This window comes from Labeo rohita, chromosome 19 (genome assembly GCF_022985175.1).
Source record: "Labeo rohita strain BAU-BD-2019 chromosome 19, IGBB_LRoh.1.0, whole genome shotgun sequence".
Lineage (NCBI taxonomy): Eukaryota > Metazoa > Chordata > Actinopteri > Cypriniformes > Cyprinidae > Labeo > Labeo rohita.
Window position 1 is genome coordinate 4,428,083 of NC_066887.1, and position 23,925 is coordinate 4,452,007.

The window sequence follows — 23,925 nt, forward strand, 5'->3', positions numbered from 1 at the left end:
CGCTTTGGGGCAAAGCGTACCAATGTCGGGTTCTTCTGTCCGGCCATGCACTCTCACCCTGTACTTTCACCAAGTGTGTGGATGCTTCTCTGGCTCCTCTGAGACTTCAGTGCATCCACATACTGAATTATATCAATGATTGTTGACGTTAGCTCATTCAGAGCATATGGTGGCTCGGCATTGAGATGTCGTTCTCGCTCATATGAAAGTGTTGGGGTTGAGACTGAACGCCACGAAAAGTGTGCTTTCTCCATTACAGAGAACCTTACTGGCATGGTATAGGATTTGACCACGATGCAGGCATGTCTGTCACCTGCTCAGTTCGAGTCCTCCTCACTGCAGTCGCGAATAGAAGGCCAGTCACTCACTGTGAAGCAGTTTCAACAACTGCTGGGTCTGATGGCAGCTGCGTCCAATATGATACCTTTTGGCCTGCTGTACATACAGACCCCTACAGTGGTGGCTCAGGACCAAGCGGTTCTCCCCGAGGGGAAATCCATTTTGCAACATCAAGGTCATGTGGTGATTCCTACGTGCCTTGGACATGTGGAGGAAGCCTTGGTTACTGTCTCAGGGCCTGGTGCTGAGAGCTCCTTGTCGCCGTGTAACGCTAGTGACGGATACGTCTCTCACCGGTCACGGAGCGGTCATGAGTGGCCACCCTGCCCGTGGTCTGTGGAGTGGTTGCCATCTCACATGGCACATCAACTGCCTGGAGATGCTGGCCATGTTTCGGGGAAACACTTTCTCCCGGACCTAAGAGACCACCATGTGTTGGTGAGCACCCACAACACAGCGTTGGTCTACTACATCAACCACCAGGGAGATCTGCGTTCGTGCACCTTGTACAAGCTGGTGGACTAGATCCTTGTGTGGTCCCAGGACAAACTCCTCTCACTGAGGGCAGTTTATGTTCCTGGCCATCTCAACATGGGAGCGGACATCCTGTCGAGGCAGGGGCAGAGGCCCAGGGAATGGATGCTTCACCCTGAGATGGTGAAGCAGATTTGGAGAGTGTTTGGCCAGGCCCAGGTGGACCTCTTTACGACTCAGAAGACATCGCAATGTCTCCTCTGGTTCTCTCTGACTCATCCAGCTCCCCTGGGGCTGGATGCCATGGTACAGATGTGGCGAGGCTTCGTCTGTACGCCTTTGCCCTGATTGCTTTGCTCCCGGGAGTTCTGGAGAGAGTGCACCTGAGGGGGCACACCTCATAGCTTCTGGTCTCTCAACCGAGGTTGTTGAGACTATCCTCCAATCCAGAGCTCCCTCTACGAGGAAACTGTACGCCTTGAAGTGGAGACTCTTCACTTCATGGTGCGGACACCGCCAGCAAGATCCAGTTAACTGGTACAGTGCTGGAGTTTCTGCAGGATCGGTTCTCCGCAGGGTTAGCCCACTCCACCCTAAAGGTCTACGTGTGGCTATTTCGGCCTACCACGCCCCTCTGGGTGGCTCCTCAGTGGGTAGGAACCCCCTGGTTACACGTTTCCTCCATGGTGCGCTGAGGCTGAGGCTTCTGGCCAGGTGTAGCTTTGCTATGTGGTGATTGGGTTGCTATTCCATAACCTTGAGTCCTCTGATTCCCCCCTCTATTTGGGGGTCAAGGCTCACTCCTCTCGAAGTATGGCGGCCTCCAGGGCCTTCTCGTCAGGAGTACCCATCTCTGACATTTCAGCGCTGCGGGTCGTTCCATGCCACTCACTTTTGTGAGATACTCAGCCCCACATTTATGCCACTCTGGGCTCCTCTGTTCTCTCGTCCTAGCTGTGCTCAGTGATACACACTAGGCAGGGATTTGAAAGTCTGGCGGCATAGACATCGTTCCCCATAGCGTTTTGACGCAGCTCGAGTTCCTGAAGGGGAACGTCCCAGGTTACCATGGTTTCCCAAGGGAATGAGATGCTGCATCTCGGGTCATACTTCTGGCATCCCTGCAGCGCTTGCTTCTCTATTCAGAAGCTTCTGGCTGCACGCACCGCACGTGCTTTTAAGCTTCCTGGTCTCTACGTCACCCCGCCTGTGACGTCTCGCTTCTCCTTTGGACTGTATGCGCACGTGTTTAAGAGCGTGGTCATGCTGGAGGCGTTCCCCATAGCGTTTTGACGCTGCGTCTCGTTCCCTCGGGGAACCATGGTTACATACGTAACCTGGGATGTTTATCTTATTATATGGCAAACAGCGATATAATATTTCATTTCAGTTCATCATTTTAATAGTAACACCTGGGTGTTTGGCTTGAAAGATAGGGTAATGGGGGGGAAGTCTTATTTCTGCTGACCGCTAAAGGAGCTTCCAATGCTGTTTAATACTATTAATGCTCTATGTTCACAACAAAAGAAAAGGAAGCCGTGCTCTTTAAAGCCCGTAGCCATTCACGGCAAAAAGGAGATTATTGGCCACTGAGACCACACATGGAGTCCCGGTGTTGTGCCCATTTTTGACCCCTGCCAAATTATTACCCCCTCTTGTTGAAATCGCTAAATGATTTGCCTAATACTAACCCCTCCCCCACACCTAACCCCAAACCTACCAATACTAGGGGGGGGGCAGTAATCTAGCGGGGGAACGGGGTCAGAATTCAGCATAACACTGGCTTGATTACAGGAGAGCGACAGCCGCCTGATAGCATCGCACTCAATCTGTGGTATGTAACCTGTTTTTTTTTTTTTTTTTTTTTTTTTGTACTGTGTGTTTGCCTTGTTAAACGCAGTTTGAAGGGGTTACTGCCACTGCAGCTGTTTATAGTGAGTCAATTGCCGCAGACTGGGTTTGAGTTTGTTGTGTTCGGAGTAGACAGTTGTAAGGTGTGTGGTCGGTTTCAATGCGTTTGTTATTGTCATGCTTGCAGGTGATTGCTGTGGTTATTGATGTTTTTGGTTTTATGTTGGATTTATACTGTGGTTTTTAGCATCTGTCTGTATGCACAAAATGTGTGGATCAAGGGCTGGCTCATCTAAAATGGAGAAAAGAAAAATCACTCTGACCGCAAAGGCTTTGGCAAGCAAGACTGACTCAATTCAGAGACAGCCTAAGCAGGAAATAAACAAATGAAAGAGCCAGATATTGTCTCTCAAAGAGCTCATGAAGGATTATCAAAATGTTTCAGTTGAAGCACAATTTGATATTCTGTTGCAATTGTCTGAAAATGCCACTGCATTGCACAAATCTCTGATGCCTTTAATTCCATCTGATGAACAAAGACAAAATGCATGGTTTGCAAGCATCACCGAATATAATCAAGAATTTATTAATGATGCCAAAGAGTGGATTTCAGAAGTCAGCAGGCCTCGTTCAGAGCTAAATCATGACGTTGAGCATCACCAGGAAGTTCTGTTAAGGGGACAACGTCAACCATCTTCTCAAAATGATGACCAGGATGACATATTGTCATGTGACAGTGTATCAAACTTAAGTAGTAGAAAACAAGGTTCAAAATCAAACGTTTCCACTACTTCATCTGCACGTCGCTGAAGTAGCTGCTCTGCTTGCCTGTCAATGTTTGTTAAAAGAAAAATATTTTCTTGAGGAGCAGGAAAAGAAATTAAGACAACAAAAGGAACAGTTTCAACTTAAGGCCGATATAGCCACATCAATGGCAAAAGTGAATGTTTTAAGGACCTCTGGATCTGGTGTGCGGAGTGCTGCTTCTCATCAATCTGATGGCATGGAGCCATATTTTAAGAAAAAGGGAAAAACAGTTGAAATTCTCAACCTTGATGCAGAGACTTTTGTTCCACAAAAACTGATGAAAGGGGATGAAACAAAGGACGAAAGGGGAAAACCAGCGGCTGGAAATGCTGATTTACGATCTTAAAAGCCAACACAGAAAAAGGCTGACAATACCATTCATCTCCTGCAGAGGCCCTCGGAGCTCATAAGACAAAGCACAGTTCCAAATATTACTTAAATTATGTATTGATCATTGTTAAAGCTACAAAGCTAATACTTTTGTAGGCTATTTGTCCATGAGAGACGCATCTCTCTGTGATCACTTAAAATTTAAAATGATCAAGGTTAAAAAACACATGCAAATGATAAACTTTCGTGACGACGATTCGTCAACTGTCCCGAGCGTCTTTCACGCTGGCCCCGGGCCATCGGGTACTCCTTATTGTTGAGCCCTGTTGGTGCATCAGCAATGTCTTGCATCACTGCCTAAGAGTGATATCTAAATATTCGATGGTGACCCTTTACAGTACCATGCTTTTATGCGGTCTTTTGAACAAGTAATTGAGGAAAAGCCTGACAGTGCTGAAGACAGCCTGCATTTTTTGGAACAGTACACCAGGGGGCAACCACAACAACTTGTCAGGAGCTGCCAACATGTGGCTGATGGTTCAGGTTATGCAAAGGCAAAGACTTTATCACATGAACACTTTGGAAATGAACACATAATTGCATCTGCATTTGAGTAAAGTCTTTTCATGGCCAACAATTAAGTCAGAAGATGGAAAGGCTTTACATGCATACATTTGCATACACGTTGGTGGCAATTAAAGGGAGCAGGACAAAATCACATCGCTTAAGGGCTAAGGGAAGCAGCTTTGCCACTGCTGCTGCCACAGTTGAAAAGACGCTAACAGAGCATAAGGTTGAAGATGGAAATTTACCTGAAAAGACTTGCCTGTATTGCAAAGGTGGACACATGCTGGTGCTTTGCACGCTGTTGGAGAAGAGAGCTCAAAGTGAGAAGACTGATTTTCTGAAAAAGACTGGGATTTGTTTTGGATGTCTGTGTGGTGGTCACATCAGTATAGAGTGTAGGAAACATCTCTCTTGCAAAACATGTGGCTTAAGGCATCCTAGTATACTTCACATCCACCATAAGGATAAGGGAGTGGATGTAGAGAAAGGCAAGAGTAACTCAGAGAGTGCAGTGGGCAGTTCTTTGGTTACAGTACAAACCAGTACTTTGCAGTAGGCAGTGGTTGGTACTGTGAACTGCCAGATATCTTTACACAACATGAGATGCCTGTGAATAGGAGTAACATTCCAAGGACAAGAAGATCTGCATAAATGGCCTATTTGAAACATGTGTACTTACCTGCGATACATGCAGATGTGCAGCTTCTGATAGGCATGAATGTGCCCAGAGCTTTGGAACCACTTGAAGTTATTAGGAGTGTGGATAGGGGCCGTATGCCTTCAAGACAATGCTTGGCTGGACGGTAAATGGACTTGACATGTATCATTCTGCAGTTACCATCAATAGAATGTCTGCTGTAACACTTGAAGAACTCTGGAAACAACAGTTCAAAACAGTCTTTCCAGAGTGTAGTCAGGAGAAAGAGCCAGGACTTTCAAGGGAGGACTGCAGGTTCTTAGAAAAGGGTTAAAAATACTGTAGAATTAGTTGACGGCCATTACAGTATTGCTTTACCACTGATGGACAAAAGGATAAGCATGCCTAACAACCGTAACATTGCAGAACAATGCACCCTTAACCTGAAGAGAAGATTTGTCAGAGATGCATTATTCCATAAGGATTACACTGCTTTCATGAATAACCTTATATCCAGTGGCTATGCAGAGAGAGTGCCATCCACAGATCTGTCACACAGTGATAGAAAGGTTTGGTATATCCCACACCAAGGGCTATACCATCCGAAGAAAGGGAAGATCAGAGTTGTCTTTGATTGTGCAACATCATTTCAAGGCGCATCGCTCAACGCACAACTTCTGAGTGGCCCTGATCTGACTAGTACATTGATTGGAGTCCTGACTAGGTTCAGGAAAGAGCCTGTTGTTCTGATGTCTGATATTGAGGCAATGTTTCTTCAGGTTTGAGTTCCAGAGGAAGATGCAGACCTATGGAGATTTCTTTGGTGGCCCAGTGGAGAATTCACTCAGCCTTTGGACGAGTACAGGATGATTGTCCATTTGTTTGGGGCAACGTCTTCAAGTTGTGCTAATTTTGCTGTACGTAGATGCGCAGAAGACAACAAAGACTTCTTCAGCCAGCAAGTGTTTAAGACCATTATGTATAATTTCTATGTGGATGACTGCTTTGCTTCTGTAGCCTCAGAACAGGAAGCTATATCCCTCTATAAGGACCTTAAAACCATCTGTGCCAAGGGCGGCTTTAATCTAAAAAATGGATAAGTAATAGCCGCAGTGTGTTGGCCTCAATACCTGAGGAGGAGAGAGCAAAGGAAGTTAAAGACCTGGATCTGGACTGTGACTTATTACCTGTAGAAAGAGCACTGGGGGTGTGTTAGTGTGTCCAGTCCGCCACTTTCAAGTAAAGCATGACAATCCAGGAGAGACCATTAACCCGCAGAGGGATTCTTTCAACTGTCAGCTCTTTTTATGACCCTCTGGGGATTCTAGCCCCTGTGGTTTTTACAGCTAAAAGGATTCTTCAGGATCTGTGTCGGAATCGGCTAGGATGGGATGATGTCATACCAGCAGTGGTTGCTCAGGAGTGGATAGATTGGATGAAGGAACTACATCAGTTGGAAGGTATCATTTTGCAGATGCAAGTGAGGTAGCATATGGTCCTGTTACCTATCTGCTGCTGCGTAATGAACACTCTCATGATGCACAGGGTGGCACCTTCAAAGCCTGTTAGTATTCCACGTATGGAGTTAACCGCTGCTGTTCTAGCAGCCAGTATGGACAAACTGTGGAGAAAGGAGCTAAGACCACAGCTCGAAGACTCTGTTTTCTGGACAGACAGTACTTCGGTTTTGAAGTACATTAAGAACGAAACTTCAAGATTTCGGGTCTTTGTGGCAAACAGGGTCTCAGAGATTCTCAAGATTTCTGATGCATCTCAATGGAGATTTGTGAACACTGTAAACAATCCTGCAGATCTTGCCTACAGAGGTGTGAAGGCAAAGCTATTCATAAATAACAAAACTTTGATATCTGGTCCCTCATTTCTCTTGCAATCAGAAGAAAACTGGCCTGTTAACTCAGAAGAATTGCAACAACTTCCATCTGGAGATCCCGAGGTCAAGGTATTAGCTGCAACTGGAGTTTCTGCAGTGAGGAATGAAAATGATGCCGTGACTTGTTTTTGCAATCCTAGAAAAATGAAGGAGGCTATGGCACATCTTACTGAGTCCGTGTCAGATGCAACTTAACAAGAAGATGCTCTCACCAAGGACATGCATGATTTCAAGAACGAGCTCTATGGTGGTTATCTCTCATTGGGAGAGATTAGAGAAGCTGAAACTGAAATAATCATGTTCTGTCAAAGAAGAAGGTTCTCAGAAGAGTTCTCCTGCCTCCAACAGGGAGAAGATGTGAAAAGTAACAGCCATATTTTTAAACTCAATCCAATAGTGGCAGATGGTGTGATAAGAGTTGGAGGACGGCTAAGTTAGGCTGCCATGCCTGAAGAATCAAAACATCCCGCTATATTAACTAAAGACCTTCATATCGACCTCATTTTGCAACATATTCAACGAGAAGTTGGACATGGAGGTAGAAATCATATGTTGTCAAGAATACACCAGAGATATTGGATCCCTGGTGTTGGTGGTTCTATAAGGAGGATCTTGACAAGATGTGTGGTGTGTCGGCGGCTACAAGGAGCCGCGGGTCAACAACAGATGGCAGACTTGCCTGAAGATAGAGTTTCTTCAGAAGAACCTCCCTTTAGTCATGTTGGAGTTGACTATTTTGGCCCGTTTGAAGTCAAATGTGGGAGGAGTCTAGTAAAAAGATAACATGTTATCTTCACGTGTTTGGCAATAAGAGCAGTGCCATTGAAGTTGCTTCATTCATGGACACAGATTCTTGCATTTAGTGGACAATAGCACTAACTTTGTCAGTGCAGAGCGTGAGTTGAGACAAGCCATTGAAGAATGGAACTTGGAAAAAATCAATGATGCCCTCTCATTAAAAGGAATTAAATGGACCTTCAACCCTCCCACTGCATCACATCATGGACAAAGATCAAGCAGAATTTCTTTTCTGGAGGCATCATACTTGTAGTGGATGATTCTGCACCCCGTGACTCCTGGATCACTGGAAAAAAGTGGTTCCAGACAGAAGAGGACTCGTGAGACAGGTCTGGATCAAGACCCAAACCAATCATACATGCAGGCCTGTAACCAAGATCTGCCTTTTGCAGGAGTCAGCTAAATTCTGATTGCAAAAAAAAAAAACAGAAGATTTGATCACCTTTTTTAAATGATGGACTATACATTTTTGTGTGTGTATTCCCTTGCACGTTTAATGTTTATGTAATTATTACTGTATATTATCTGTAATAATTAGGGGCCGGTTTGTAAGAGACAGGTATAGCTCTGTTATTTTGGACATATTTTTTGTGTTGATTGCTAAAGGAGCATCCAATGCTGTTAATGCTGTTTTCTATGACCTTTTTGACACATTCGTATGCCAGTGAGACAATTATGGAATGTATTGAATGCATAACCTTGTTTGTTCCATGCAAATCTACTAAACGCAGTCGTTGGATCCATGATCATTGTCCACAAGCGCGTCGGACAAGTTAGTTTCTCCCAATTAGCCTCTCGGGGGCGAAATTTGTGGTTTTCAGGATAGCTTCCTAATATTACCTTAGAAAAAACATTTTTGCTTGTATCTTCGAACTGGAAAAGCGCAGGTACTTTAAAATGACTAGGGTTGCGCGGGGCACAAACTAACGCAGGGTTAATTGTAACACACATGGTTTAAATATTTCCACACATGCTAGCATAACCAAATTTACGGTATTTACTACTTGCCATAGCAACACTAGACAGAGAAAAAAGTGTGCCAAAATTCAAAAGCCTTTTCATGATATGGCTGAATGTTTATTTTACCAAAGTAAAAGTAAATTTCTGGCTGAAGTAAATTTTTCTTCTCAGGTTTTAGTATTCATTTAAAAAGAAACAAATCTGCTATTATTTTAATCGCCAATCTATTGTTTATCAGATTAGATTTATCAGTTTATATAATGCTGGCAAGTCAGCAGAAGACACTAACCACTTTTATATTCCAGTCACGCTGTTTGGGAAAGTTGTAACACTGCATTACAATCTGCCCCGCTATGTTAAACTGTGCTATTCTGTGACATTAGCCATGTAATTTTTACTATTTACTTTTATGGATTTTAAAAAGAAACCACAAGAAACAGGTGAATAAAGACTGACAATCGATGTTTAATGTTCAAAAATTATTATTTCAAGAAATGTAAAGCACTTTGGCTCGTTTATGTGTCTCGTGTTCTATGAGAGCTGTGTTTGGAGGGAGGGGAGTGTTTTTTTTTTTTTTTTTTTTTTTTTTTTTTTTTTTTTTTTTTGAATGTCTGAATTTTCATGTATTTGGGCAAATTGTTTTGAACTATACTGTATAGCTGTGTTTTGCCATCAGGGCCATCCCATGCACGGTTGCGATGAGTTCATTGTGAACCTCAAAAATTGTTCAGTGTTGTCACTTTTCACTTCCTTTCTTTTAAGGTAAATAACGAAAGACGTATACACTGTAATTATAAAACATATTTGTACAAGACAAGTGTGAAATTAACGTGGATAAAAATTATCCTCTGAACCCCACGTGGATTCAAACTCAGAAATTCAAAAAGTGTTAGGTTGTGCCCCGCGCTCCCCTCTATATAAAAAAACCCTATTCCGTCTTACCAGATTTAACAAAACAAGCATCTAATATTTTGATATAGCAATTATGCATTAAATATATTAAGGTCATGAATCTTAAATCTTTAAAAACACTGTCCCCCATTAATTTGAAATATACAGAATTTCCTCTGATGTTGATCATAACAATTTAAATATATATATATATATAATTTATCAAACAAATCCATCGGTTTTCCACAAACAATTAACAGCAGCAGTTCTCTTAGTTTAAAACGATTAGTCTATAATGTAAGTAGTCCACAGTTTGAGGTGTTTGTGTGTTGAATACATCTGTATTCTTATAGGAGACTGCCATCTAGGGGACGTTTGTATTATGAATGATAGGGCAAGTTTAATGCACTTCCTGTTTTGCCCACGTCTCCCAAACACTAAACCGGGAAATTACATCAACTGTCCACTTCGAGGAAAACGAAAGTTAAGTGCTGTTTAGCTGTGCTGTGTCTGTGCCTGTGTGTGTATGCAGTGAAATGGCTGAAGCCAGGTTTTCTCAGGACCAGTTCAGTTGTCCAGTTTGTCTGGATTTGCTGAAGGATCCAGTGACTATTCCCTGTGGACACAGTTACTGTATGAGCTGCATTACAGACTGCTGGGATCAAGAGGATCAGAAGAGAGTCTACAGCTGCCCTCAGTGTAGACAGACCTTCAGACCAAGACCTGCTTTAAATAAAAGCACCATGCTGGCTGAAGTTGTGGAGCAACTGAAAAAGACCAAACTACAAGCTGTTGTTCCTGCTCCATTTCATACTGAACCTGGAGATGTGGAGTGTGACGTCTGTACTGAAAGAAAACACAAAGCTGTAAAGTCCTGTCTGATGTGTCTGAACTCTTACTGTGAAAATCACCTTGAACAACATGAGAGTTTCTTCAGAGGAAAGAGACACGATCTAATGGACGCCACTGGACGACTTCAGGAAATGATTTGCCGTAAACATGATAAACTGCTGGAAATTTACTGCCGCACTGACAAGAGGTGTATCTGTATGCTCTGTATGGTGGATGAACACAAAAATCATGACACTGTATCAACTGCAGCAGAGATGACAGAGAAACAGGTACAAACTGTACCAGGATTGGCCAGTTTATCCAGTTCTATGAAATGAAAACACAAAGGCAGGAGTCACTCAGAAACATTTAACTCATATGTACTGTTGTTTTGTCCTATACAGAGACAACTGGATGAGACACTGAGAGACTTCCAGCAGCAAATCCAGGAACGAGAAAAGAAGCTTCAGGAGCTGAAAGAGGCTGTCAAGACTCACAAGGTGAGTTTTGAGGAGAAGCAGCAGCGCTGGTTTAGTTAAGACTCTTCTTCAGTTGGTTAGTGAGGGTGATTTTCACAGCAGACTGTGTGAGCAGCAGTAAGAGCTGATTGTAATGTGTGTCCTACAGCGCTCTGCACAGACAGCAGTGGAGGACAGTGAGAGGATCTTTACTGAACTCATCAGCTCCATTGAGAGAAGACGCTCTGAGGTCACACAGATGATCAGAGATCGAGAAAAGACTGTAGAGAGTCGAGCTGAAGGACTTATGGAGCGACTGGAACAAGAGATTGAAGATCTGAGCAGGAGAAATGCTGAGCTGCTTTCACACACACGTGATCACATCTATTTCCTTCAGGTAGCACCAGGTCTTAATTTGAAGGGGGGAAGCAGAGGATGGCATCCCCCTTGTTAAAAAAAAACCCAAAAAGCATCACCTCTGTAAAACCACCATCCCCCCCTTACCATGTCCTTTAGATTAATTATGTTGTGTATTATGTGAAATTTATGAGGCTAATGAAATACTAAAATTCTCAACATATAATAATTTACAAACTAAACTTTTTTTAATAACGTGTGTTCAAAAATTAGACATATTTTGTAATCATTGTGTTTTCACAGTTCTCCCACTAGGTAGCAACATGACCTGTAGTCATTTCATTATGGAGAGCTTATACTGATAGTAAACAGTAGTTCTGTCTCAATTTTTTTTCTCTGGTTGTTTGTCTTTGTCTGTGTAGAGTTTTCCATCTCTCTCTGACCCTCCTGGATCTCCAGACATTCCCAGCATAACTTTCAGTTCCTATGAAGATGTAAGACAATCAGTCTTTCAGCTGAGACAGAAACTGGAGGATTTTTGCAGACAGGGGATTGAAGAGATATCTGGTAGAGGTAAAACTTTTAATGTAATGAAACGTGCTGTATCAATACTGTATAGATTAATCAACTTATATATCAATTTCAGCAGAGAGGCCTGAGGCAGAAAATTCTCCATTTATTTTGAGACAGGAAATAAAAGATTTCCGCAGAGCACAGACACATCAAAGAGGTAGGAGACTACAGACCCTTTAAAAAAAAGTTTTTCAACTGCAGCTTTTAATATAATGAAACATGCTGAATGAATACTGTATAGATTACTGAATTCATACATCAGTTGCAGCAGAGACGCCTGAGAGAAAACCAAGACCAAGAATGATGGATTTCAACAGACCACAGGCACCAACAAGAGGTAAGAGACTGGAGATCTGGAGAAACATCAAGGTGATAAAATGTTGAGTTGCAATAATGAGTGCAATTTCTAGAAAGTTAAAAAAAAAAAAACAAAAAAAAAAATTCTGCTGCGAGGATGGAATTTTTTAACAACAGTGATTATGCTGAATATTTCATAGATATTCTGTTTCTTCTCAAATTTTACATGCAAATATAGCTGAAATCACAGCACAGCCATTGTCTGTATCTCATGTGTATTTGATTCGTCACACGACGGCTCCATTATAAATCAGGATAAATTATACATCATTATTTTAGGGCAGATTAACATCTCAGAAGAGAGAGCTGATTAGTCTTAATCGGCTGCATTTTACTCACTATTTCATATTCATCTTGTTGTCTGACAACAGAAACAGTAAAATATATCAATGAAAACATTTTTATTGAATTTTTATGAATTTGGCTGCATTAAAATACAGTATGTGAGCACAGAGAGGCAAGGCAGTACGACACAATGACATCATGAATATGCTCATTAGCTTATGACATCATCTAGTGACATTTAGCAACTTTTCAAGCAGGCTTTAGCTACTTTCCACTGAAAGAAGTTGGCAACACTGCATACACATGGCATACTGCAGTATAGTTGGAGTTGTATGGTAGTAGGCCATTCCAACAACAGCTTCTGTACTGATTTCACTGTACTTGAGTTATATTTAGCGAATTCTAGCAAATGTAGTTGGTCATCCGGGTATTCCTTCAATACAGAAAGTCTGAAGAATATCTAGTCCCCGTAGTAAATATATCAGGATGTATGAGTGCTGAAAGTATGGAGGAGTTGCACTTTATCAATGATGTCGTGAATTCAAGTAAAATTAACTCATAACATGATGGAAAATCTGAAACAGAAGATGCAGTTCATCCCCTGCATTTTGGGCACTTTTTCAACATGACACTGTACATTCTCATAAGGTGAAAATCCTGCCGTGGACATGTATTTCACTAGAAATATACTGTAAAACTCAATACTGTAAAGCTGCTTTGACACAATCTGTATTGTTAATAGCGCTATATAAATAAAGGTGACTTGACTTGACTAGAGCAGAGGTCATGAACTCTGGAGTTTAGCTCCAACCTGGATTAAACACACCTACCTGCAACTTTGTAGTAATCCTGAAGACCTTGAGTAGCTTGTGTTTGATTAGCGTTGGATCTCAAGGTCTAGAGTTAAGGATCCCTGTACCAGAGATTATATTAGAAACATTTTCCATCAAACAGCATGACATTAAATGAGGCCATCCTCTAGGAGTTAACCAAGATAGATGTGACAATTTGCTGTAAATCTGTACGCTCGGTGTGTAGAAGTAGAGTAGTACACCTAGCCCTGGTTTCACAGACAGGGCTTAGACTAGGCCAGGATAAAGTCATAGTTCAATTAAGACATTTAAGTAATTTTTATAAATGGGCCTTAGAATAAAACATTACTGCTGTGCATCTTGAGACAAAACAAAGGCACTGACATATTTTAAGATCAGTCAGTGCAAGTTTCTTTCAGTTGAAACAGCTCAGACTTACAGTTTAAATTACAGTTTTGTCTGTGAAACCAGGAGGACATATTAATCACTAGAATATTACAAGTTTGTTGAATTTAATCAAGGGTGTGCTCATTTTTTCAGCCCTGTATGTAAGCAAAACATCTTAATGTATTTATTATACAGATAGTTAATACATTTTTCTGTTTCAATTAGATTTATGTTTTTTCTGTTTAATTTTTATGTTTAATTACTCATTATGCTGTACTACTATGTGTGTTTTTATTCTTATATTGTTATTATTATATAACTGCATATCATTTCCTTATAATTTAATTTTATAATTTTAATTTTATAATTATTTATATAACAGATGCTATACAGAACATTCACGAGTATCTGAGGCAGAGACGTCATCAGAGGGCCATCAGAGAACAGGTATTATATAAAGTACTGAAAACTAATTTACTCTGGAAAATAAATGAATACACCATTAAATATGAAGTAAAAATTCAATGCTTTAAAATGTTTATTGAACTGGTTGCAGAATAAAGAACTAAGAAAATGAAAATGGAAGATTTTAAGAAAATAAAAGATAGAGGTATAAAACTGGAGACTCATTTACTCTACAAAATAAATTGACACACCACGAAATAAGATAGAGTGCTTTAATAATTGTTGTTAAATTTATATATTAATTTTGTTTACAGAGAATATGTATGTTGGGTTCCACAGTGAGATGCACACAGATCACCCCAGGATATGACCACAGGAAAGAGTGTTGTGGGCTGACAGGAAAGCAAAGGCAGGCAAGGAATGCACATATGCATATGACTTTAATTTGGTGAATCTATTGTCCAATTAGCGCAAACATTTTTTTTTTTATAATTATTGATAACGGGGCAATGTGAACAGGAAATAAGATTTTGAATAATAATATTTGTAGACATATATAAATGTATATATACATTTTGTTTTTGGACTGAGCCAATGATTCCAATGACAAATTAACTTCTAGAATCTCTAACATTCATTTCTGGAGTAATCTGTGATTTTCTTGTTTTATTCACTCCAAGGCCCTGATTGGCTGATCACTTGTATTTGAAGCTTGCATAAAACACTGAATTGATGGAAGCCACAAAACATCAGTAAATAAAGTGAGATTAAATCATTAAAAGTATTTGTATTGTATTTAATTTGAGCAAAATTAGCCTTGTGATGGACATCCAGGGTGTTCCCCTCTAACTCTGCATAGGACATGCAGTTTTAAAAAAGAATGGATGTATGGAAATTGCAAATTTCCAAAAAGTAAAGTTTATTTCCCATTGCATTTAAATTAATTTTGAGGAATATACTGTATATGTTGTTAAGATTTGTGAAACTATTACAATCTAGTGATTCTGATAATATAGTGAATTATTTAATACAGTGCCTTGCAAAATTATTCATACCCCTTTTTTCATGTTTTGTGTTTCTGCCTTATGTTTAACTGTTTTATTTTATTTTTTCAACATCAACCTACACTTCATACACCATAATGACAAAACAAAAACAGAATCATCACAACTTTGTACATTTATTAAAAAAATGAAATAAGTACATTGCGTAAGTATTCATATCCATAACTCAGTATTTAGCTGAAGCACCTTTACAGCCTCAAGTCTTTTTGGGTATGATGTGAAGAGCTTTGCAGATCAGTATTTGCCATTCTTCTCCTCGCCTCTTCATCTCTTAAACTCTGTCAGGTTGGATGGGGGAAGATGCACATTTTCAGGTTTCTCCAGAAATGTTTGATTGGGTTCAAGCCCAGGCTGTGGCTGAGCCACTTAAGGACTTTCACAGAGTTTTTTATAAGCCACTCTTGCTGTGTGCTTAGGGTCATTGTACTGTTGGAAGGTGAACCTTCTGCCCAGTCTGAGGTTTTGAATGCTCTGGACTGGGTTTTCATTAAGGCCATCGTTATATTTTGGTGCACTGAGCTTTTCTTCTACTCTGATGAGTCCTTCAGTCCCTGGCGCAGAAAAACAGCCCGACAGCACGAGGCTGCTACCACCACACTTTACTGTGGGTGATGAGCAGTGCCTGGTTTTCTTCAAACATGATGCTTGGAATTGAGGTTCATCTGACCTCAAAATCTTGTCTCTAACAATCTGAGGATCCTTGATTTTTGTTAATTTTTTGCAAATTCCAAGTGTGTTTTCATGTGTCTTCACTGAGGAGAGGAGTGAGTCTCGCCACACCTCCATAAAGACCAGATCGGTGAAATACTGCAGTCATGTTTGTCTTTCTGTAGGTTTCTCCTGTGTCCACACATAGAGCTCAACTAGAGTGATCATCAGGTTCTTGGTTACCGGTCTAACCAGAGCCCTTCTCCATCAATTGCTCAGTTTGGCCAGGAGGCCAGCTCTAGGAAGAGTCACGGTTGTTTCAAACTTCTTCCATTAAGGGTAACGGACTACATGCTTCTGTGAACCATCGATGCAGTAGAATTCTTTCTGAACTCTTTACAAGATATGTGGCTTCATGCAGTCCTTTCTATGAGCTCTACAGGCATTTTTTTTTTTTTTTTTTTTTTACCTCAGAGCTTGGTTTTTGCTCTGATATGCATTTTCAGCTGTTATACCTTTTATTAAGATGTGTGTGCCTTTCCAAATCATACCCATTCAAATGAATTTCCCCCAGGTTAACTCCACTCAAAGTGTAGTAACATTTACATGCGATATGAATGCTCTTGAACTAAATTTTAATTATCCCAGGTAACAGTATTGTAAGAATCCACTCACTGGCCCATAGTCCAGGGCCCTGGTTGAAGGTTTAATGCATGTTCAGTCTTTTCACTGCGCTTCTGCAAAGTTCAATTAATTTATCAAGATTGCGTTTAAATTTTAATCTAGCTCTGTGTTCAATCTGACTCCAATTTCAAGTGATCATTAAATTTAGACTATTTCTATTCAAAAGCTGATCACAAATGATTAAGAATAAATTTAGACATTCCATACTTTCAATTATTCGTTCATCAGGGACCCGATGCCGCATTTATGTCTCACTTTGGCCTTACGTGGATCATACGAACACAAATTCGCCAGTCTGATTTTTGTAGGCTGACTAAACACTTAATATCTGCCACCTACTGCTTCCTTTTGATAAAAAGTGTAGTTAACTTAGTCATTTCCCATACAACTTGCTAAATCATCCGTTCATCCGGGTGCCTTCAGTTTGTAAATCCTGGCCATAGATTTGAGGTGGCATCAGCCTGTATAAAAATGTATCAATTACATAATTAAACAATTAGAAGCCAATTCAGAAAGGATCATGCAATTGAGAATCACATTGTAGCTGTGTGGCAACTCTATTTCAAAGAAGTTTTCAATCTTCCTCATAATATAAGTGACTGTTGTGAAATTGAGACCATTTTACCAATCACACAGAGACCTTTAGAACAATACCAAACATGAAGCAGAAAAAACAATATATTTACTAGATATAACACACGTGGTGTATGGATATTCTTGCTTTTGTGGAAAAAGAGTGAGATGCAGGGAGGGGAAAGAAGAGGGAGGAAGGGGGTTGTAAATGAGCAAGGGTGGTGGTGTTGTTTGCCCTTTTTGGAGATCTCTTCTCCAGATTAGTTTTATTGTTTTGTTGCATGGCGTCTGTTTTTGTGAGAGTTCCTGGACTTTAATTTCATGAGGAAATAATTTCACCTCTTACAGTATGAATACTTATGCAATGAATCATTTCAGTTTTTTTAAATAAATTTGTAAAGATGTTAAAAACCTGTTTTTTGCTTTGCCATTATGGTGTATGAAGTGTAGATTGATGTGAAAAAAAAAAAAAAAGTAATTTAAAGCAGCTTAACATAAGGCTGCAACATAACAAAACGTGAAAAAAAAACAAAGGGGTTTGAATAATTTTGCAAGGCACTGTATAGTCAATGGGATCTAACACGAGTCCTGCTGCTTGACTGGGTCAAATAAGCAAGTGTAATACCCAAAATGATCCCCAATTCACAATATTTTACTGAATCCTGTGGGCTCCATATCTGATAATATATGTAGGCAAATATTACATTGTATTTTAATTCTAAATCCTAGTTATCCACCTTTTTCCTACGCCCCATAATGCTTTGCGCAAATTATGGGAGTAACTTCCGTTTACACTGTAAACAATCAGCAAAAGGTTCACTCCATGAATGAAATAATAAGCATTTTCAAAAACTGGGAAAAATGAGGTGACATTATTTTACTCACCCTTCAACCACTGATCATTAAAAAAGTGTAAAAGCATTAACAAATTACTTTCAACATACCATAAATAACACCTAAATATCCTCCTTCTATCCGCAGCAATATTACAGACGTGTTAAACTGTATAAATGGCACTTTCCTGTACAATAATTAACTGGTACTGTACTGCTACTTACTGGCAAATAAAAAAAGTGAAAGGTAACTTATTACCAATATATAAAAAATCCTTATGATATATGGTTTCTTTTATCAACTCATTGGATATTAAACAAAAAAATGAAGGATTTGATTTTAAATGAGTTGGTTTTGTGGAAACACTAAATGTTCTTTTTGAACTGCAGAGGAAGTTGTGAGTTCTAAAACACTTTTTTTGTGCAATACAGTACAATAACTTGTTATGTGCCAATATATTTAGAAAAAAGGGCTTCCTCTTTTTACATGACCCTGCTACACTATAACTGATTGCCCTATTAATTTGAAAAATCCATAGAATTTCCACTAATGTTGATCATAAAAATTTAGGTATATATAATTTGTCAAACAAGTCCATTGGACACATTTTTACACAATTAACTGCAGCATTTCTCTTTGAAATCGATTAGTCTATAAGAAGTTAACATAAAATGTACAGTATGTTGGAAGTATTTCTGTGTTGAAATCCAATATAGGGCAGCATCATGCTTACAACATCTGTATTTCTTTAGGAGATGGCTAAGGATCTTTGTATAATGAATGATACGGCAAGTTTAATGCACTTCATATACAGACTCATTTTGCTCACGTCTCTCAAATACAGAATTAGGAAGTTACATCAACTCTTCACTTCGAGAAGGAAGCGGAAACCAAAACTTGCACGCTGTTTAGCTGTACTTTGTCTCTGTGCATGTAGTAAAATGGCTAACGCCAGGTTTTCTCAGGACCAGTTCAGCTGTCCAGTGTGTCTAGACCTACTGAAGGATCCAGTGACTATTCCCTGTGGACACAGTTACTGTAAGAGCTGCATTCAAAAATGCTGGAATCAAGAGGATCAGAAGAGAGTCTACAGCTGCCCTCAGTGCAGAGAGACCTTTAGGCCAAGACCTGCTTTAAATAAAAACACCATGCTGGCTGAAGTGGTGGAGCAACTGAAGAAGACTAAACTCCAAACTGATGTTCCTGCTGGACGTGGAGATGTGAAGTGTGATTTCTGTACTGGAAGAAAACACAAAGCTGTGAAGTCCTGTCTGGTGTGTCTAAACTCTTTCTGTCGAAATCACCTTGAACAACATGAGAATCTCTTCAAAGGAAAGAGACACGATCTAATAGACGCCACTAGATTCCTTCAGGAGATGATCTGCCGTAAACATGAAAAACTGCTGGACATTTTCTGCTGCACTGACCAGAGGTGTATATGTATGCTCTGTATGGTGGATGAACACAAAAATCATGAGACTGTATCAGCTGCAGCAGAGAGGACAGAGAAACAGGTACTGTACAGACCGAAGCACACTGCTGATTTTGTGCACTTTTCTAAAACTATTAAAATCATTAAACAGCTACTGATCTACTGTGATACAAAAAAAAAAAATCCAACAGCTAAAAGATAATTAAAAGACATCTGGAGCACAAATGTTAATACTTTTGGTGCTGTTCATAATGATTAAAGGGTCACGAAACCCTATCCCTGGTGAAAAAAACAGCATATGTTGGTAGGTATGTTTTGATGATGCATGGTTGCGATGTGTTCATTGTGAACCTCAAAAATTAGATTTTTTTTTTTTTTAATTCTTAAAAAACGCAATTATTTTATTTGAAAAAGGTAATCATTTTATTTTATTGACAAAATATTTTAGTTTGTCCTGTGTATATATATATATATATATATATATATATATATATATATATATATATATATATATATATATATATATATATATATATTAGGGGTGTGCATTGGCACTGCCCTCACGATTCGATTCGATTATGATTCACCAGGTAACGATTCGATTCTATGATGCATTGCGATCCATCAAAATTCTACTGCACACAAGGCAAATTTTTTATCAGTCATGAGGCAATACAAGCAGATATTAAACAACAGATTTTATTGGCTGCTATGTGTCTCCTGTATCTTTGACATAAAAGTTATTAAATTAAATAAAATGTAATTAAATAAAATGGTACAGGGTATTGGATATGGCATTTTCAAACCTGAAAAAGAAAACAATCAAAATCAGTGCTTTCAGTGCTTTGAATGAGAAATGTTTCTCATCTCTCTGCTTAAGAACCATTTGAAATTAAATAAATAGAGCAATAAAATAACAGCCAACTTTTTTCAGCAGTGAACATAAATATTTTTTTTTTTACACACAGTAAAATAGCAGCTCTAAGACAGAGTTTTTAATAACCCGTCTATCGCGGTCATCTCCCTCCGCCTCAGCTATCTTGCTCGTTGTTGTTGTTATTCCCCCGGATCCGGAAGTATTTGAAACTTCACAACTTTATTTTCCGCCAGAAAATAAACAGTGACATAATCGATTATGGCACTTTGCCGCATCGATGCTGAATCGTTCATGCCCCGCATCGCGATGCATCGCCGAATCGATTATTGTTGACATCCCTGATATATATATATATATATATATATATATATATATATATATATATATATATATATATATATTTTTTTTTTTTTTTTCATTCGATCAGATAACATTTTAAGCTGTCATATGGTCATGTCATAACATGCCTCTCACATGTTACAAAATACCCCACCTACACTGTAAAAAATGTCCCTGTATGTTTTGTTATTTTATTCTGATATAACACTAGATAAACTTTTACAATATTCCCTAAAACAGGCATGCATACAAACATACAAACATGCATAAAGTCTTAATTTATTCATAAAATACAAATGTACTCTCAAATTAGGCTTCAGTGAACACCAGCTAATGTTTTATAATGTTTATAAAAGATATCAGATGAAATGACTAGTGTCTTTAATTAATCTTACCTTTATGTTTCTTTTGGAGCTCAAATGTTTGGTTCCCATTTGTCTTCCATTGTATGGGCAAACATTTCTCTATGACAATATCTTAATTTGTCCTCTAAAAGAAAGTCCTACTGGTTTGAGACAGCATAAGGTTGACTTAAGGATGAGATACTTCTGGACTGATGTTCTTCTTCATCATCTTGGGTCTTCTTCTGCAGTTTTCCAGTTATTTTAGACACCTCTTTTCTCCATGCAGCTTTGATCCTCTTTTCTGCACTTATTCCAATAAAGTATCTGAAAAATAAGAGGAGAAAAGCTTCAGAACATATTCTTGTGTATAATTTGATTTGGTCAAATTGAACTTTCTAACTAAAAACTAGCCGATAATTAAAGAAGTCCACTTCCAGAACAACAATTCACAAATAATTTACTCACCCCCTTGTCATCCAAGATGTTCATGTCTTTCTGTCTTCAGTTGTAAAAAAATTATGTTTTTTAAGGAAAGCATTTCAGGATTTTTCTCCATATAATGGACTTCATTGGTGCCCTGATTTTGAACTTCCAAAATGTAGTTTAAATGCAGCTTTAAAGGGCTCTAAACAATCCCAGCCGAGGAAGAATCTAGCGAAAAGATTGGAAAATAAAATTTTGTATACTTTTTAAACACAAAAGTTCATGTAGCACAGGCTCTGAGATGCGCGTTCACACTACATACTATTGAATCACGTCGAAAGGTCACACTTAACTACAGACCCAATGTTTACAAAGCGAACGCGCAAAGACTAAGAAGGTACAACGATGTCAGACGATTCTGAAGTTATAGGAGAAAAATAAGATGAAGCTTTTCTCCATACTCTATATTTTTTAGCCGGAGTACACAGATGATGAAATTAGGCGTGATTTGTAGTAGTGATGGGAAGTTCAGATCATTTTACCGACTCTGACCTTTGAGTCTCGTTCAGCAAAGTGAACAAATCTTTTTTCAAGTCATTTCGTTCATTTTAGCAAAATATAATTAAAATGTTACGTGTTACTTCCCTAACACATCTACTGCTTACACAAACGTTGATCACACTACAAACAAGACAAAACTGTAATGCTATAAGAAACAGAAAAGATTCATTCATTGTTTACCTGGGTCTTTAGTCTATGATTAGCTCACCTCACCTCTTATCTGACAAGTTTTTTTTAGGTTTGAGTCGTTCGTTCATCACGTGACAGCCCCATAAGATGAACGAACGACTTGAAAAACCTAAGAGACTCGAAACAGGTGAACTAATTCCAGTACAGAACCTAATAGGATGTTGCGCATGCGTGACTGAACGAATCACTCCCTGAGACGACTCGTTCTTCCCGAGTCACATTAAAGATTTGTTTAAAATGAACAAAACGTTCAAGAACGAACCAACACTAATTCATAGCATTGTGGACGCGCATCCCAGAGCCTGTGCTACACAAGCTTTTGTGCTTAAAAGTATAAAATTTTTTATTTTTTAAAAAAAATGACAGATCATTTCGGTCAAAGACCCTTCTTCCTCGGCTGGGATCATTTAGAGCACTTTGAAGCTGCATTTAAACTACATTTTGGAAGTTCAAATTCGGGGCACCAATGAAGTCCATTATATGGAGAAAAATCATTAAATTCTTTCCTCAAAAACCATAATTTCTGTACGACTGAAGACAGAAAGACATGAGCATCTCGGATAACAAGGGGGTGAGTAAATTATTTGTAAATTGTTGTTCTGGAAGTGGACTTCTCCTTTGACTGAAGCCTCAGAATACACTGCACAAGTCATAGAAACTAATGTAGTAGATTTGTTTTAGTGAAACAAAATGCAGACATATACTTACCAAGAAGGATCAAGCTAGAAGTCACAAGCAGGTTACCCATTTTCTCAAGGTCAGAAGGAGTGGCAGACATCTATTAGTAAAGAAAACAATTTAAAATGATCAACAACAACAACAACAACAAAAAACTAATGTGCTACTTGTTGCAATATTCTACAGAGGCAATAAAACTATTATACTCAGAGTAGAATTCAAAACTGATAATTTTCCTATTTACTTACCCGTATGCTGATTTAAACTCCGATGATGCGATCAATGATATTTAATGGAGATGTGATGTCTTTTTGTCCCTACAATGCAAAAGAAAATGGGGACCAAACTTTAATACCAACAGATATACAGTAAATGGAGGATACAGGTAATTAATCGCATGGTTAAGCCAGTTTTCTGAAGTGATTCGATTTGTTTGGGTGAAAACAATTTTGAAATTTGCAGTTCCAGGTTCTAATTTGTGGTTGTTTGGTCTGATATTTTTATATCAGACAAAATTACTGGTAATTAATCATACCTTTATGTTCCTTTTGGAGCTCGAAGGTTTGGTTCCCACTGGTCTTCCATATGGGCAAAACAGACATCAGTTCTCCAGGACAATATCTTCATTTGTCCTCCAAGAGAAAGTCCTATGAGTTTAAGGCAGCATAAGGTTGAGTAAATAATGAGATTTTTAGTGAATGATTTCTTGAACAAACAATAGGCAAACTTACATTTTCTTAAAGAATGAGTCATTTGCTTCTCTACAAAGTCAGCCTTTGAACTACAAGGATAAGGAAAACATAATGTAAAGAATAGATCGCTTCTTTTGTTAACTAATTACAGACATCCCATACACAAAACATTAAAATAAAGTTTAAAAATAAAATAAAACCCGACAGATTCTTTCCGTCAATCTGCTGCTATTTTTGCAATCGTTAGCAGCGCTTTGAATACGTTCACAGTAATCGTGCAAGAATTATGAATTTTGTTCATACATGTGTATCTTTTGCTTAGATGAAGTTCGGAGCATGTTTCAGTTACATAAATTGTGTGATGGTAATAAATAACAAATAAAATGCAGTCGGGGTATATGCTAACGAGCTAACAGTGCTATCATATCTTACTTGGTTACTGTTCCATGATTAAAACATGCTATCCTTTCATCAAATTTTGCTTTGTTGGCTCTTTTATAATGTTAATATTTAGAAGTGTACACAGTAAGATAATGTCACGAATCTGGTCGGTGTTCAGCGGACCGCTCACCACCAG

General features: G+C 39.0%; 1 protein-coding gene and 1 pseudogene across 1 annotated transcript; both read left to right on the forward strand.

Moving 5' to 3' along the window:
* Positions 1 to 9,893: 9,893 nt before the first annotated feature.
* LOC127182380 (E3 ubiquitin/ISG15 ligase TRIM25-like) lies at positions 9,894 to 16,160 on the forward strand. Its single transcript, XM_051137671.1, has 8 exons — positions 9,894 to 10,666; positions 10,781 to 10,876; positions 11,004 to 11,231; positions 11,614 to 11,764; positions 11,838 to 11,921; positions 12,027 to 12,101; positions 13,988 to 14,052; positions 14,325 to 16,160. The coding sequence occupies exons 1-8, from the start codon at positions 10,082 to 10,084 to the stop codon at positions 14,460 to 14,462; spliced, it is 1,422 nt and encodes a 473-aa protein (XP_050993628.1). The 5' UTR covers positions 9,894 to 10,081; the 3' UTR covers positions 14,463 to 16,160.
* A 2,420-nt stretch (positions 16,161 to 18,580) lies between these two features.
* LOC127182068 (E3 ubiquitin/ISG15 ligase TRIM25-like) overlaps positions 18,581 to 23,925 on the forward strand; it is a 30,906-nt pseudogene continuing 25,561 nt past the window's right edge.